Raw genomic sequence first — 18,251 nt, 5'->3', positions numbered from 1 at the left:
ACTTTCTTACTTCCCTCCTTCGTTTACAGTGCATTACCACACTCCTCTTTCTTCCCCCGTCTCCCCCTATTATCCCTTGCTCCCTTCCCTGGTAACGGCTTCTCACACTAAGCTTCCTTTCCTTACATCATCTCTTTTCTATCTCTTCCCTCCATCCTCCCTCCATCACAGTGTCCCATTGTCTCTGTGAGGCTTTCACCATCTATCTCTCCCTCCACAGTAATTGAATGCTTGATCCATGCAACACGTCCTCCTGGTTCTTAATGAGACCCTCTCTCCTCCGGCCATCCCCATATAGACACTAAGATGGTAGCCAAGACTCATAGACATTTATTACAGGCCATTTCTCCACACAGACGAATCTACAGTGGACTTCTCAAAACAAATGATGTCATTAATAAAAAATAAATGCAGTACCGAGTGTGACCGTTAGAGGGAGTAGTGGAAATATGATACAGACAGTGGGTGATTAATTGATGCTGATGATTGTAGAATGTAGATAGCATTGATAAACAGATGCACATGTAGACAAATTAAAATCAAATCAAATGTTATTTGTCACATGCTTCATAAACAACAGGTGTAGACTAACATTGAAATGCTTACTGACGGGCCCTTCCCAACAACGCAGAGAGATAAAAATGAGAAGTAACAGAACATTTTTAAAAAAAATGATAACACAATAATACACAATGCGAGAAGAGAGGTGTTCATATCCAGGTCAAAGGTGGTTGTCAGTCTTCATGGGACACAGCTTACCGGATCCCATTTTCATAGCTGTCAGAGAGAGAAAGAAACATTTGCTATAATCAATTGTTGTAATCAAAGCATTTGCTGTAATCAAATTTAGTTCAATTAAAGACGAAACAAATTACTCACTAGGTTTTAAGGGTAATGGTACTGGTACTCCGTGTATATAGCCAAGTTATCGTTGCTCATTGTGTATTTATTATTACGTGTTATTGGGAAGGGCCCATAAGTACTCATTCCACTGTTAGTCTACACCTGTTGTTTACAAAGAATGTGACAAATACAATTAGATTTGATTTGATAATGTTGCATAGTTTGGATAGTGAAGTTAAGGGATTGCACCCACACATGAAGCTGTGGAACCAGATCTCTGAGCGATCCACCAGACAGGAGATCCATTCATGCAGGGTCACCTTAGTGTTCTTGTTATGGTCACACGACCTGTATGCAGAGAATAAACATACACAATACCACATAAAAGATTACTGTAGCTCTGTTGGAAGAACATTTATAGATAACTTTGACACCTTTTGGAAACAGAAGATGCTCTACAGGAGTCCATCCAAATCATCTTGACTCCTGGCCGGGCTTGGGTCATGACTTATCAATGACCCAAGCCCAGCTCAGATAATCCCTACCACTGTGTCGTTGTTGTAATGCTGTAGCAAATGTACATTATCCCGGCAGTGTTGACAGTCACAATGTAAGTAACCTAATTTATGTCCCTCTAACTCCCCTGAATGCCTCTGTCGATCCTACAGCTATTGTATACAGTAATCGTGTGCCTATGAACCAGAGTTATACTGTTAGCACTGAGGAGGTTTGCCCCACTCAAATCAGCTCAAACATAAATAACATTGTTATGTCTGCTGCTGATAGGTTTCCCAGTAAAGCAATAAAAACAATCTAGCATCCCAGAAAAGTGCTAAAAATAGCCCACATTAACATACTGTATGCAGCCTAAGAAACAATGTTCATGGCACTAATAACTTGCTAGTAACAGACAACATTCATATTCTGACTATCTCTGAAACTCACTTAAATAATACATGTTTAATATATATATATATTTATATATATATATATATATATATATATATATATATATATTATATATTTCACCTTTATTTAACCAGGTAAGCTAATTGAGAACAAGTTGTCATTTACAACTGCGACCTGGCCAAGATAAAGCAAAGCAGTGCGACACAAACAACAACACAGAGTTACACATGGAACAAACAAGTGTACAGTCCAATAACATAATAGAAAAAAAATAAAGTCTATATACAGTATGTGCAAATGGCATGAGGAGGTAAGGCAATAAATAGGCCATAGTAGCGAAGCAATTACAATTTAGCAAATTAACAGTGGAGTGATCGATGGTGATGTTCAAGTAGAAATACTGGTGTGCAAAAGAGCAGAAAAGTAAATAAAAACAATACAGGGATGAGGTAGGTCGATTGGGTGGGCTATTTACAGATGGACTATGTACAGCTGCAGCAATCGGTTAGCTGATGTTTAAAGTTAATGAGGGAAATACAAGTCTCCAGTTTCAGCTATTTTTGCAATTCGTTCCAGTCATTGGCAGCAGAGAACTGGAAGGAAAGGCGGCCAAAGCAGGGGTAGGCTTTGAGGATGACCAGTGAGATATACCTGCTGGAGCGCTTGCTACGGGTGGGTGTTGTTATGGTGACCAGTGAGCTGAGATAAGGCGGAGCTTTACCTAGCATAGACTTATAGATGACCTGGAGCCAGTGTGTAGCGAGGGCCAGCAGACTAGAGCATACAGGTCGCAGTGGTGGGTGGTATAAGGGGCTTTGGTGACAAAACGGATGGCACTGTGATAGACTGCATCCAGTTTGCTGAGTAGAGTATTGGCTATTTTGTAAATGACATCACCGAAGTCGAGGATCGGTAGGATAGTCAGTTTTACGAGGGTATGTTTGGCGCCGTAAGTGAAGGAGGCTTTGTTGCGAAATCGGAAGCCGATTCTAGATTTAATTTTGGATTGGAGATGTTTAATATGAGTCTGGAAGGAGAGTTTACAGTGATGATGATACAGTTGTAGCATTACATGGTTATAAAAAATACAGAAATGCCAATAGGGGTGGTGTTGCAGTCTATATTCAGAACCACATTCCTGTAAAGCTTAGAGAAGATCTACTGTTAAATACGGTTGAAGTAATATGGCTACAGGTTCACCTGCCTCACCTAAAACCCATTCTTGTGGGAAGATGCTATAGACCACCAAATGCTAACAGTCAGTGTCTGGACAATATTTGTGAAATGCTTGATAATGTATGTGATATCAACAGAGAGATATATTTTTTGGACTAATCTTCCAAGAGTCCTTAACATTAAAATACAATTTATAATACAAACACACTTTCACATATAACACACTATTACAAACATACATAATACACTAGCATAATGACCCAATAAATACTCATTCTAAAAAAATATTGATTCTTCATCTACTATAGTCCCACAACATTTCTATATACTATATTTAAATTGTTTTTAAATAATGTTTAAACTTATATATTGAAAGGTTTCTAGTTTGCTCAGTTAATTTATTCCATTTCTTTATTGCTCTAAATTGAAATGTTCTTTTGCCCATTTCTCTTTTCTGTCTGGATAACGCATAGATGGTGAACAATCTATTCCTAGTATTTACGGAATGTCTGTCTCTTACCAACTGAATATCATTGTGAATAGAACTTGGCCGTTTTAAATGATGTATATTATAAAATAAGATAAGCATGTTTTTTTCAATTATCTTGTTGATTGATGACCAACCAAGAACACTGCGCATGACTGCAACAGAAGAACCATATCTCCGCCTTAAAACAATCCTTGCTGCTTTATTCTGTGCATTCTGCAGCCTCCTAACTTCACTAGATTATGTATTTCCCCAGACCACCGAACAATAGTTCACTTGACTCTCAACCAATGCCTGTGTTATTTGCTGAAGGATTTTCCCTGGTAAATATTTAGCCATCCTTCTGATTATGCACGCTGTTTTAATATTTTTTTTGACTCCTTTTTTTGACATAGATTAGTTATTTGAGACGACCATGATAAGCAGTTGTCTAGCAGCACTCCCAGTAGTTTGGTTTCTGCCACTTCTTCAATTTGTACTCCTCCCATACTTAATTGTATCCCATGCTGTTTTGGCCTTTTCCTAGTTGAACAGACCAACATAACTTTGGTTTTCTTGGTGTTTAAATCAAGTTTGTTTTGGCAAACCCATTTCCTGATAATCTCCAAATCTCCTTGCAAAGCTTGCTGTACCTGTTGAACCGATTGTCTTGCTGCATAAATTGTAGTATCATCTGCAAATATAGTAGCTTGATTCCTATGTTGATGAGAATATTTTCTGGACTGTGGAGAAACCAGACGCTGCACTTGACTCATTTATGAAATTGCTTATTCCTGTCACTAATAAGCATGCACCTATTAAGAAAATGACTGTAAAAACTGTTAAATTAATGTGGATTAATGAGGAATTGAAAAATGTTATGGTTGAGAGGGATGAGGCAAAAGGAATGGCAAATAAGTCTGGCTGCACAAACAATTGGTAAACGTACTGCAAATTGAGAAATCATGTGACTAAAATGAATAAAAAGAAGAAGAAACTATACTATGAAACAAAGATAAATTATATAAAGAATGATAGTAAAAAGCTTTGGAGCACCTTAAATCAAATTTAAGGTGACAATGACAAGCCACCTGGGTCTGACAACTTGGATGGAAAATCCTTTTTGCCATATCTTCAATATAAGCCTACAAGAAAGCCTGTACCCTCAGGCCTGGAGGGAAGCAAAAGCCATTCCGCTACCCAAGAATAGTAAAGCCCACTTTACTGGCTTAATTAACTGACGAATCAGCCTGTTACCAACTCTTATTAAACTTTTGGAAAAAATGGTGTTTGACCACGTACAATGTTATCTTACAGAAAAACAAATTGACAACAGACTTTTAGCACGCTTATAGGGAAAGACATTCAACATGACCAGCACTTACACAAATTACTGATGATTTGCTGAGAGCAATTGATGATCAAAAGATTGTGGGAGCTGTTTTGTTAGACCTTTGACATTATCGATCATAGTCTGCTGCTGGAAAAATGTATGTATTATGGCTTTACACCCCCTGCTATAATGTAGATAAATAGTTACCTATCTAACAGAACACAGAGGGTGTTCTTTAATGGAAGCCTCACCAACATAATCCAGCTAGAATCAGAAATTCCCCAGGGCAGCTGTCTAGGCTCTGTACCTTTTTCAATATTTACTAATGACATTGAGTAAAGCCAGTGTTTCTATGTATGCGGATGACTCTATACTTTACACGGCAGTTACCACAGCGAGTGTCACGCCCTGACCGTAGATTTCTTTTTTTGTTTCTATTTTTAGTTTGGTCAGGGTGTGATGTGGGTGGGTATTCTATGTTGTAGGTCTAGGTTTCTGTTTCTATTTGTTTTCCCTGGTATGGTTCTCAATCAGAGGCAGCTGTCTATCATTGTCTCTGATTGAGAGCCATACTTAGGTAGCCTGTTTTCCCATTTTGAGGTGTGGGTGATTATTTTCAGTTTCAGTGTTTGCACCATACGGGACTGTTTTGGTTTTCATTTATTCTCTTGTTCCTTTGTAATTTGTATTCATTCCTGATTAAAAGGTATTATGGATATGTACCACGCTGCATTTTGGTCCTCCTCTCCTTCCACCAACGAAAACCGTTACAGCGAGTGAATTTACTGCAACACTTAACAAAGTGGTGCAGTCAGTTTCAGAATGGGTGGCAAAAAATAAGTTATACATTTCAAAAACTAAAAGCATTGTATTTGGAAAAATAATTTACCAAACCCTAAACATCAACTAATACTGTGGAAATTAAGCAAGTTGAGGTGACTAAACTGCTTGGAGTAAACCTGGATTGTAAACAACCATGGTCAAAACATGTTGTGTGGTCTAGTTGTGTGGTCAGGTGCCACAAAGAGGGACTTAGGAAAATTACAATTGGCTCTGCAGTTTAGAAAATGCTGTCATAATGCTGTACTGATAAACATTGACAATACATGTTTAACTTAATTTAAGATGGCCCTTATATATACACAGTGACCTAACATTAATAACATGCATGTCAATCTCTTATGGCTCAAAGTAGAGGAGAGATTGACTTCATCACTGCTTGTTTTTGTAAAAATGTATTGACATGCTGAATGCACCAGGGTGTCTGTTTAAACTACTAGCACACAGCTCAGACACCCATGCATACCCCACAAGACATGCCACCAGAGGTCTGTTTAAACTACTAGCACACAGCTCAGACACCCATGCATACCCCACAAGACATACCACCAGAGGTCTCTTCACAATACCAAAGTCCAGAACAGTCTATGGGAGGCACACAGTACTACATAGAGCCATGGCTGCATGGAACTCTATTCCACATCAGGTAACTGATGCAAGCAATAGAATCAGATTTCAAAAACAGATAAAAATACACAGTGGACTGTGAAGAGACGCTAACACAGGCACAGACACACGCATACACATGATAACACACACACTCTACACACATGCACACATGGACTTTGTATTGTAGATATGCGGTAGTAGAGTAGTGGCCAGAGGGCACACACTTAATATGTTGTGAAAAGTGGTATGAAATGTAATGTATATAACTGCCTTTATGTTGCTGCACCCCAGGAAGAGTAGCTGCTGCCTTAGATCCTTAATAAATACAAATACACATAAACAAACATACTATTGCAAATACACACACACACATGCATGCATGCACACACACAGACAAAAAACGCAAAGGACTTATGCAAACCAACACATCTGCATACAATATGAACAGACTGACATTTGTCTTCACCCACACAGAAACATTATCTTTGAAGGGTACCGTTTCCATTTGTGCTAATCCACACACAGCGGGAAGCACAGTGGGTAATAAACATTATTATCGCTGGGAATAGGTTGACATTGAGCCAGCCAGCCCCACTCCCACAAAACCTGTCACTGCAGACTGGCAACACACACCAGCTTTATGACTGAGGCGGGAGAGGGGTGGAGAGAGAGAGAGAGAGAGAGAGAGAGAGAGAGAGAGAGAGAGAGAGGATAGACTTAGTAGGGAGGAAAGAGAGGGATGAGGACATGGGGTATGGAGGAGGGAGTGTTAGAGGAATGGATGAGATAGAGAGGAGAGTGTGATGAGTGGGGAGGTGGGTTGGCTGAGTAGTAGAGGGAGAGGGGGGACTCACAGGAAGGGGGTTGGCACAGATGATGTCTGCTGAGGATGGGGTGCAGAGAGAACATGAGGATGGGAGGTGCAACATGGAATGGGGGCGATTGACATTTTAATCCTTTACATTAAGGAAATCATTTGACCTTCTCTTTACAAATAGGTCATTGCCCCCAATTTCACATTTTTTCATGACGTTCTCAAATCATCAGTTGAATTTGAATTGATTTCCTGTATTGACTGAGATTAAAGTATATTGACAGTTGGCAACTGATAAAGACAGGGATAAACATAATGGGGATTTGGACATGTCGTAATTTGTATGCGGTGCATAGAGGACAAGAAAGATTAAGTGTAAGTGTGTATTCAGAGTGGGGCTCACTGGAAGAAGGAGGTAGCACAGTGCTCTAGAGGCATTCTTTTGTAGCGTAGCTTCCTCAGGTCTTTCCGGCTCAGCTTTCCATCCTTGTTCTTGTCCAGCAGGCCAAACCTCCGCTATACAATTCGGGAGAGAGAGGAACATCGAAGCAGAGAAATATTGAATGACAACAATGAGCTATTCACCCCAGCACTCCTAATGCCAATTTACCTAAAAGGAGGATGAACAGTCTAGAGAGAGAGGGAGGAGGACAAAGCTGGGTTAAAGATGTGGTTAGTTGAATAGATAAAGGGAGGGCTAGAGGTCAGGAAGGCAGGAATGAGGATATAATATTACCACCCAGTTATCTTTCTTATTGAATCATTTAGTGATTATTGACTAAGTCTATTTATAGTGGGGTTCCTGAATGCTCCCTCATTCTGAGTAGTGGAAGACCACACAATAAGCTACACAGGAGCTTTTCAACCTTAAATGACATCTGCTCCAGGTAACTAACAATTTCACACCACAACACAAATCAAAGTGCTCTTATGCCAAAGTGCTCTTCATGCTCTTCAAGTTAGTTCATGATAAGTGTAATCAGGTGCGGTAGATCTTGCGAACACTGCAGCCCTCCAGGACCAGAGTAGCCCAGCTCTATTCTTCTGTCTTGTCTGTTACCTGGGCTAGTTGGGAGCGCTGGGTGTGGCTCAGGCAGCTCTGAGGCGGGGCGTAGGGGACGTAGGACTCTCCCATGCGACTCAATAGGAGGAACCAGTCCATGAGGCGGTATGGGAACTGGCCATACTCCTCCTCTGTACAGTTTGCCTTGGGAACTTGGAAACAAATATAAGCAAGCATGAAGTGGAACCTGATCTTGAAGAAGACTTATTATGTAGGTATAGTACTGCAGTACTGTGTGTGTTTGTGAGTCCTACCCAGACAAGGCCCTTTATGAGCCAGTCCAATGTGACGTCTCTTGCGGCAGGCTTCTCTATGCAGCAGACACTCGTTCCCATAGGTCCTTCCCAGAACACTGCACACTGGTGCCCCCTGCCTGCACACATAGGTCATTACAAGCACAATGACATACTGTAGTGCAAGGCACCTTTCTTTATCACTTGAATACAACTTAATTAAGTTTGTGGTGTGGCCCTACCGTGGGCAGATCTTAGGACACACACACTTTGGGAAGAGGACTCCGTTGTCCTGCACCACCTGGCACCAGGAGCCCATTGGACTGTGACACTTCAGAAGCTCACATAGTAGGACTTGCATATGGATAGATGGAGAAATGGAGAGGGAGGGAGGTGGAAGAGACTTCATGCTTTGAACATAAAATCAGTCGATACAGAACTACAATGGCGTTATTTGCAGTCTAAACAAACAAGGTCAACGTGTATTAAACATCCAATTTCACTATAAATGTGTGCAAATGTTAAAAGATATGTTAATTTGGGGGCATTAAAACCATTTACTTGTGTTACAAAAGGTTAATAAAAGAGAAAGTGTTACTGCTTGACAGTGCCTCTTTGCCAGCATTACCAATTTGGCGCTTTTAGGGTTAATGATGGCAGACTTACAGTTGAAGTCAGAAGTTTACATACACTTAGGTTGGTGTCATTAAGAAACGATTTTCAACCACTTCATAAACTATAGTTTTGGTAAGTCGGTTAGAACATGCATGACACAAGTCCTTTTTCCAACAGTTGTTTACAGACAAATTATTTCACTGTATCACAATTCCAGTGCGTCAGAAGTTTACATACAGTAAATTGACTGTGCCTTTAGAAAACAGCTTGGAAAATTCAAACCTGACTCAGTTACACCAGCTCTGTCAGGAGGAATGAGCCAAAATTCACCCAACTTATTGTGGGAAGCTTGTGGAAGGCCACCCAAAACGTTTGACTCAAGTTAAAGAAATCTAAGGCAATGCTACCAAATCCTAATTGAGTGCATGTAAACTTCTGACCCACTGGGAATGTGATGAAAGAAATAAAAGCTGAAATAAATCATTCTCTCTACTATTATTCTGACATTTCACATTCTTAAAATAAAGTGTTGATCCTAACTGACCTTAGACAGGGAATTTTTACTCTGATTAAATGTCAGGAATTGTGAAAAACTGAGTTTAAATGTATTTGGCTAAGGTGTATGTAGACTTCCGACTTCAACTGTATCTCACCTGGGTCCACTCTACCCAGATATGGTCTCAGACTGCTCTCAGCCTGCCATTGTTTGCGCTGGGCTCTGCCTCCCTGGAACACAGAGAATTCGGGGGCAAAAAGAGACAGACTAGTCTGTTATCAGTTTGTAACATGGAATAAACCTTGAACATGTGTTTGTCTTTTAATGCTGTGTTCTTTTGAAAATGCTGTAGTAGTACAACATATTGTAGGGCCTAACCACTCAGCATGAGTAGATAACTTAACTTCTCTGTTTTGAAAACAGACTTTTGTGTTGAATTATATTTTGGGTGGTTGGGTTCTCAGACAAATAGAGGCCAAGCAACAGTCAGAACCTCTCCCAAATTTTCAGATTTATCTTCAACCAAGATAAATCTGTACATGCTTGACAGTCTGCCACTGATAGCAAATAATTTCAAGATAATTCAAGTCCTTTCACTGTTCGTATTGAAGCTATGTAAATCGATGACTTGTCTCCTCTATAATCCCTGTAGTGTATGAAACCCTGACTGGCACTGGGGGGGGGGCTATCCTCAATCCACTACTATGGTCTTTGTAGTCTGAGCCAGACCCACATCTGCCCTGAATGCACCTGATGAGAAACAGGTGCAATCCCACTGGGCACACACCGGGCACACACTGGTTGAATCAACATTGTTTCTATGAAATTACGTTTCAATGAAATTACGTTGAAATAATGTGGAATGCACGTTGACGTCTGTGCCCAGTGGGTTGTGACCCAAAATACTGGAGCCTCAGCTCCTTTAGCTCCTTCAGCTCCCAAAACCCAATTGTTTCATTAGTCCATTGTCAGCAATCAAGTTTTCAAGATATATCACTTTCAAAATACAGAAATACAGCTGGCATGATGTCACGCCCTGACCTTAGTTATCTATGTTTTATGTATTATTTTGGTCAGGCCAGGGTGTGACAAGGGTGGGTATGTGTGTTTTTGTCCTGTCTAGGGTTTTTGTAATTCTATGGGGTTTTGGTATGTCTAGGTATTGGTAGGTCTATGGTGGCCTGAATTGGTTCCCAATCAGAGGCAGCTGTTTATCGTTGTCTCTGATTGGGGATCCTATTTAGGTTGCCATTTTCCATGTTGGTTTTGTGGGTTATTGTCTATGTGTAGTTACCTGTCAGCACTTGTGGTATACAGCGTCACGGTTGTTCAGTGGGTTTCTGTCATTAAAAGAACAATGTATGCTTATCACGCTGCGCCTTGGTCACATCAATATGATGACCGTGATGCATTTTGCATCATGTGATTTCTGTATTTTGAAAGTGATCTTAAACTTGATTGCTGACATGCAAAATATATTTTTACTATATTAACATTGGACTAATTACACAAATACCAAAAGCTAGTTTTGGGTGGAGTTTTCCTTTAACACAAATTTATTGCCTAACAACTCCAACTCAAATCCATCTCAATAACAAACAGAGGAATGTTGATTTATCTCCAACTCATTTCAACATGTGGGAAAATGTCTCAATGTGTATGCTACATCAAGTTTTTCTATTTCAGTAAAGACTTACTATTTTTCCTTCAGTTGTTTTGACATACCAAGTGATTTCCTCAGCTATGCACTTTTACCAGGTGCCTGGCTGGATATAAAAGTATGTGTTGACGTCTATGAACATTCTTCAAGGTATAAAAGTCCCAACTTTCCGTCCTACTAGAGACGTATTTAACCAGATCAGAAATGTAGAACGTTGCAGACAGATATATAATGAATAGAGCTGACAACATTCACTATTCGACATGACAGACCATAAACTGTGACAGACAAGCAATTACATCTGTTCTACAATCTTCTGTAACATTTCTGTCTGAACCTTCTGTAACATTGCACTCTCCTGAACAGGTCCCAGCCTCCTAATGTAAGGAGGAGAATGGTTATACTCACCATGGTCAGGTCATTGTGAAAAGCCAGGACCAGCAGAAAGAGCAGGTTCATAGTAAGGCTGAACGCGAGAGAAGAACGTTTCTAACAGTCCTGCAGGAGAAATAAACCAAACAGAACTATTTCTTTGACATGGCCAATTTATGTATACTACTTGTATATCAAATGAATTACATAAAACAATTTCCTTTTATATGATCCACTGTAAAATAACCCTTACGGAAGAGTGAAAGTGAAATATAACTTTGAGATATATGCTTGGACAACATACACATATTACCTTATTTGGTGTAATATCCCTCCATTATTCACCAGTCATTCGAATCATCCAGAAAAAAACAATGAGGCTCAGTCAAAAGAAAGCAATAATTTCCAATTCCTGTGCTGTAGGAGACAGATTGAGTTACATGGACAGGAGGACATTAGCCATCAACAGAGGAAGTCATTATATGGAACAAGTCATTTTCCCAGACAGCTTCAGAAATCTTACCAGAGTTTCACTTGCTTCTATCCTCTGTTGCTATTCCGCTTGCTGTTCTGTGTCTTGCCAGCTGCACATATTTCCCTCTCCTTTACACCCGTTCCTTAAAGGTATCTGTTTTTAAGTTCTGTTGCCTATACTTTCTCCCTCCTTTTATTTGATCTCCTATTCTTACAATCCTGCCTTATCTGCCCCTCCTCTCCCCTCCTTTCTACCTCCTCCTCTTAATCTTCAGTTCACAATAGCCCCCTGTGTATAGGCCACATCAGCAGACCAAAATACTCAGAGAAAATATATGCACCTTCAGTCAGTCAATCAATCAATTAGATGAAAACAGAAAATGCAATTCAGACAGACAGTAGGTGTTGTGAGAGTGTTTATTAGGGGGTTTGATTTTTACATATGATGTAAAGAGAGAGAGAGATGTATTGGCTGAATCCATGTGTGCTCTGGCCTGTAAATGTATGTGCCTGTGATGTACTGCCAGCCTCAATGAGAACCAGTTCCCCTTTCCCAATAGCCCCGGGAAGTAGGGGTGCTGAGAGTGCTGCAGCAACAACCTGAAAAATCAGAAGAATAAAACAATTACTAGTATTAGCGGACCGTGATACTGTAGCCGTCTGATAAAACAGGTGTAGACAAACAGTGAAATGCTTACCCTACCCAACAATGCAGAGATAAAGAAAATAGAGCAATAATAGAAAAGTAATAACAGGTAATAATAAATACAATACACAATGAATAACGATAACTTTGGTATATACACGGGGTACTAGTACCGAGTCCATGTGTAGGGGTACGAGTTAATGGATGTAGATATGTACAGTTGGAGTCAGAAGTTTACATACACCTTAGCCAAAAACATTTAAACTCAGTTTTTCACAATTCCTGAATTTTAATCCTATACAAAAATCCCTGCCTTAGGTCAGTTAGGATCACCACTTTATTTTAAGAATGTGAAATGTCGGAATAATAGTAGAGAGAATTATTTCTTTCAGCTTTTATTTCTTTCATCACATTCCCAGTGGGTCAGAAGTTTACATACACTCAATTAGTATTTGGTAGCATTGCCTTTGAATTGTTTAACTTGTGTCAAACATTTTGGGTGGCCTTCCACAAGCTTCCCACAATAAGTTGGGTGAATTTTGGCCCATTCCTCCTGACAGAGCTGGTGTAACTGAGTCAGGTTTGTAGGCCTCCTTGCTCGCACATGCTTTTTCAGTTTTGCCCACACATTTTGGGATTGAGGTCAGGGCTTTGTGATGGCCACTCCAATACCATGACTTTGTTGTCCTTAAGCCATTTTGCAACAAGTTTGGAAGTATGCTTGGGGTCATTGTCCATTTGGAAGACCCATTTGCGACCAAGCTTTAACTTCCTGACTGATGTCTTGAGATGTTGCTTCAATATATCCACATAATTTTCCTGCCTCATGATGCCATCTATTTTTTGAAGTGCACGTGTCCCTCCTGCAGCAAAGCACCCCCACAACATGATGCTGCAACCCCCGTGTTTCACAGTTGGGATGGTGTTCTTCGGCTTGCAAGCCTCCCCCTTTTTCCTCCAAACATAACGATGGTCATTATGGCCAAACAGTTCTATTTTTGTTTCATCAGACCAGAGGACATTTCTCCAAAAAGTACGATCTTGTCCCCATGTGCAGTTGCAAACCATAGTCTATCTTTTTTACTTGTGTACTATTGTTTGTACAGATAAACGTGGAACCTTCAGGCATTTGGAAATTGCTCCCAAGGATGAACCAGACTTGCCGAGGTCTACAGCTTTTTTTCTGAGGTCTTGGCTGATTTCTTTGGATTTTCCCATGATGTCAAGCAAAGAGGCACTGAGTTCACCAGCAGCATACCACCCTGCATACCACGGCTGGCTTGCTTCTGATGCTAAGCAGGGTTGGTCCTGGTCAGTTCCTTGATGAGAGACCAGATGCTGCTGTAAGTGGTGTTGGATGGCCAGTAGGAGGCACTCTTTCCTCTGGTCTAAAAAAAATCCCAAATGCCCCAGGGCAGTGATTGGGGACACTGCCCTGTGTTGGGTGCCGTCTTTCAGATGGGATGTTAAACGGGTGTCCTGACTCTCTGAGGGAATTAAAGATACCATGGCACTTATTGTAAGAGTAGGGGTGTTAACCCTGGTGTCCTGGCTAAATTCCTGGCCCTCAAATCATCATAGTCACCTAATAATCCCCCGTTTACAATTGGCTCATTCATCCCCCTCCTCTCCCCTGTAACTATTCCGCAGGTCGTTGCTGCAAATGAGAACGTGTTCTCAGTCAATTTACCTGGTAAAATAATGGATAAATAAAGTTTGAAGGTAGGCCTTGAAATATGTCCACAGGTACATCTCAAATGATGTCAATTAGCTTATCAGAAGCTTCTAAAGCCATGACATCATTTTCTGGAATTTTCCAAGATGTTTAAAGCACAGTCAGCTGAGTGTAGGTAGACTTCTAACCCACTGGAATTATGATACAGTGAAATAATCTGTCTGTAAACAATTATTGGAAAAATACTTGTGTCATGCACAAAGTAGATGTCCTAACCGACTTTCTAAAACTATAGTTTATTGCAAGAAATTTGTGGAGTGGTTGAAAAACGAGATTTAATGACTCCAACCTAAGTGTATGTAAACTTCTGACTTCAACAGTACATATAACTAGGAATACAGTGACTAGGCAACAGGATAGATAATAAACAGTAGCAGCAGCATATGTGAGGAGTCAAAAAAGTTAGTGCAAATAGGGTCAATGCAGATACTCCAAGAAGCTATTTGGTTAACTATTTAACTAACTATTTATCAGTCTTATGGCTTGAGGGTAGAAGCTGTTTAAGGTCCTGTTGGTTCCAGGCCTGGTGCATCGGTACAGCTTGCTGTGCGGCAGCAGAGAGTACAGTCTATGACTTGGGTGGCTGGAGTCTTCCTCTGACAGGTACTGGTATAGAGGTCCTGGGAGTGTTGTAATCACAATGGACAAACATATGATGCCCCTAGCAATTGCTTTTCTCAGTTTTCAGAGAAACTTCTAGGTATGAACATCTAATATTTCCTTCAGTCCTTATAAAGGGACACACTTTATACAGTTTGTTGTGGGCTGAAGATAGTGAGATGACTGACTGACTTGGGGGCGATGTCAGGAGAAGCTTAACACTGTCACCTAGTGGTCATTGTGATGCATGACCACTATACAGATTCTATTAGACATATCATTACATGAATAACTTGGTTTATTGTACTGTACATGATCCCACAACAGAACCTCAATTTTTATGTATGTATTTTCTATTCGAATGTAAGTTATTCCCTTCGTTTATTGGTTTTAAACATTTAGACCAGAGAGCTCTCAGGTTTCTCACTAGATTAAAATGTCATGAAGAGAAGTTTCCCTTCACATGGATGACCACCAAAGGGGATTTGAGAGGTAACTGCTAAGAGTGGAACAAAAACATGCACTTTTATCCCTCTGAAAATTGTTCAATGTACGTGTATTGATGTGAGAAGAGAAAGAGTCATATACTGTGTCTGTGTGCTGGCCCAACACTGGCCCAACACTCTAACCACTAGGCTACCTGCCACCCAAAATAATGCTCACGAACAATATCACTCTGAGTATTTTGGTAATAATACTCATAATACTCATAAAATCCTAGTGGTCAAACAGGGAAATGGTTCCAATCATTTTACTGTACTCATTTTTCCCATATAGGATTTTAGAAACACTTAAAATAAGGTCTGTGTTTTGTGTAGACTTACCCTGGCGTGATGTTTTGATAACCGTGTGAATCTCTCTAAGACAAGACAATCTCTCTAAGACAAGGTGACTTTTATCAATATATTCACCTGTATTTACCCCCCCCCCCAAAATGAAATGCTGATTAGCTGCTAATGAGGCTATCATAAAGAACTACAAATGCTATGATGATCGGGACGAGACTGGTGAATCAAGGCAAAGGTTAGAATCTCTGGATTAATTATCTAATGTTAGCTAAATGTAGTAATTAATAAATTGGCAAAATTTCTTCAAATGGACAATTCTGTAAACTGACTTGTTCAAGTTTTACATTTACACAATACCTGTTAGCAAAGGTGTCAGCTAGAGATGATGTGCAGGAGCTTGCAGGGATTTGTAGTTTTGCATGTCTACTTTGATATCAATTAGCATTTTCGAATCTGAGCGTAAATAGAGCTGAATATATTGGTAAAAGTAATATTGTCCAAGAGAGAAGTACATGGTTATCAAAACGTCATGCAAAGGTAAGCCTACACGAAACACATACAGTATTTTAAGTGTTTCTGAAATATCTTATGGGAAAAATTAAGGATGGAAAAACGATTGGAACCATTTCCCTGTTTGACTGCTAGGTTTTATGGGTATTATGACACCTCCGCCGTGGGACTCTATTGAGGTCCAGGTGACGTCTGAACGCTCCGCCCATCAAGTAGAGGAGGATGCTGGAATGATAAAGCATCATGCATCTAATCTCCTTTGAGAATTCCGCTGAACTGTTTTCTGATGGACGTTTGAATTATTTGACGGCACGGACACGTGGATATGTATGACTGTTGCTTCCGAACATCATTCGACGTTATCATTACATTGTATCGGTGTTGACACGATAATGCTGTAGTTTGCGTTTATCATGACTAAAGTGCAACTAACCTCGTCCCCAGGCTATTGCGCATATGAAGCGGAAGTGTCTGGGGACGAGATTATAGCGAAACCTGGGGTTATTTCCAAGGTTCTTTACATTAGGCATATTACAATAATTGAATTGTAACCACATTTCAACGTCAAGACTCAAGATAATGTTTTATTGAACAACAATAATAGTTTAGAAGGCTTTAGTGAGAAAATGCGGTATAATTCTCTTTCTGCCATTTTTGTTGTTGTTGCATTTTCCACTTATTGTTCACATTCTAAAGAAAACTGTTGTTACATAGAGAAACAAACGTGGCGATGGTGATACCAAGAGGATAACTTCAACTTCAGGACAGCTACTGCCTTCATCTGACACTTGCCTTCGTTGGACCGTGGACCCTAGTAAACCTGACCGAATAACTTCATAATTCTGTTCTTCCAGGTAGGAGTCCATTTTACTTTAAAAAGTTTACCACTATACTAATTCAAAGTGTACAATTAGTTTACTACGCTGTAGTACTTTTCTTTATCCATGGTATTCTGAGCGCATGTCACCTGTGTGATAGGTAAAGAGGAGACACCGTATATAAATATACAATATTTACATGATAACCACAATAACATGTCAATAACAGAAGTCATTACTCAGGGTAATCCTTTGAGTCCTGTAGAAGAGTAAGGAATATAAAGTACAATACATGGATCACTTGTAAATGATTTTATATAATATTTTCTAGAATGGGCATATTGCAATGGCTCAAATGGTTGTTCTCTGTCTCTCATCACTGTTGTGTTTAGTCACTGGTATATTTAAGCAATAAGCATGAGGGGGTACAGGCCAATATACCATGGCTAAGGTATATTGGCCGTATTCCATAAACCCCCAGGTGCCTTATTGCTCGTATAAACTGGTTGCTAATGTAATTAGAACAGTACAAATATGTTTTGTCATAGTTGTGGTATATACCACGACTTTCACTTATTATTAAGCAAGAAGGCAGAGGAGGTGTGGTATATGGCCAGTATACCATTGTATAGGCTATATTAAATAGATTTTTAAAAAACTTTTTAAATGTAGATGTTCCAACGGTATGCTTCTGTGGCTTGTAGGCTATGCGTGGAAGCCAGGAGATGCTAAACGTGTTTATGTTTATGAATGATCAATTACATTGAGACCGGTAGTTATTTGCATGACAATCACCGGCTGACAAAATGTCATGACTGCTACAGCCCTAGTGGCGGAAAAACTATTCTGGGTCCAATAGATTTTCCTGATCTGGTAACCTAACCAGGTGAAACTATGGATCTTACATGGTATGACATGATTAATCTGTTGTAAAAAGGTTTAATATGGGCTATGATGGGATCCAAGTTTTTTAGAATCAGGTCACATGGTTTAGAAAAACTCCTCACCTTGGGGAATATAAAAACCCTGTCAAACTGCAGCAGCCTTGTACTTGTTCATATGAATTATATTTATACACAGAGAAAGCATCTTAATTGGACAATAATACTCACAGGGCTGAGCTTGCTTTATCCAGGTTGCCATTGTGTAGTCCTGCCCTATGCAACTGTAGGCCTAATTAAACATTTACTCAATCTATGTCAGCTATTGTGTTTATTGATTAATTCCAGTTAATCATTTTGGATTGAAAAA

The 18,251-nt window shown here is 39.8% G+C and overlaps 2 protein-coding genes across 6 annotated transcripts in view; one reads left to right on the top strand and one right to left on the bottom strand.

Annotated features, from left to right (window-relative positions):
• Positions 1 to 666: 666 nt before the first annotated feature.
• On the bottom strand, positions 667 to 12,104 carry LOC112253435 (SPARC). The gene is made up of 10 exons (XM_024425411.2): positions 11,953 to 12,104; positions 11,743 to 11,846; positions 11,466 to 11,555; positions 9,555 to 9,627; positions 8,529 to 8,640; positions 8,308 to 8,426; positions 8,051 to 8,205; positions 7,394 to 7,506; positions 1,097 to 1,191; positions 667 to 777 (listed from the first exon to the last, which is right to left on the bottom strand). Exons 3-10 carry the CDS (start codon positions 11,514 to 11,516, stop codon positions 722 to 724), a joined length of 774 nt encoding a protein of 257 aa, XP_024281179.1. The 5' UTR covers positions 11,517 to 11,555; positions 11,743 to 11,846; positions 11,953 to 12,104; the 3' UTR covers positions 667 to 721.
• Positions 12,105 to 16,396: 4,292 nt separating this feature from the next.
• ccser2a (coiled-coil serine-rich protein 2a) overlaps positions 16,397 to 18,251 on the top strand; it is a 77,809-nt gene continuing 75,954 nt past the window's right edge. For 4 of the 5 annotated variants that reach the window (XM_042323614.1, XM_042323615.1, XM_042323617.1 and 1 more), the window contains exon 1: positions 16,409 to 17,036. The gene's annotated coding sequence lies outside the window, so the exon portion shown is untranslated. Of the gene's footprint in view, positions 17,037 to 18,251 lie in introns of all 5 variants that reach the window. The other variant, XM_042323613.1, reaches the window with a different exon arrangement.

This window comes from Oncorhynchus tshawytscha, linkage group LG06, assembly GCF_018296145.1.
Source record: "Oncorhynchus tshawytscha isolate Ot180627B linkage group LG06, Otsh_v2.0, whole genome shotgun sequence".
NCBI classification, from domain to species: Eukaryota; Metazoa; Chordata; class Actinopteri; order Salmoniformes; family Salmonidae; genus Oncorhynchus; species Oncorhynchus tshawytscha.
Note: the sequence above shows the minus strand (reverse complement) of the source record. Positions and strands in the feature narration are given on the sequence as shown.

Excerpts from the sequence above, each read along its gene's own strand:
- LOC112253435 (XM_024425411.2), bottom strand. The coding sequence starts at position 11,516 with ATGAACCTGCTCTTTCTGCTGGTCCTGGCTTTTCACAATGACCTGACC. Across the intron at positions 8,641-9,554 it reads TCTGGGTAGAGTGGACCCAG|TCCTACTATGTGAGCTTCTG; the intron begins GTGAGATACAGT and ends TCCATATGCAAG. Across the intron at positions 8,427-8,528 it reads TGTCCTAAGATCTGCCCACG|GCAGGGGGCACCAGTGTGCA; the intron begins GTAGGGCCACAC and ends CTATGTGTGCAG.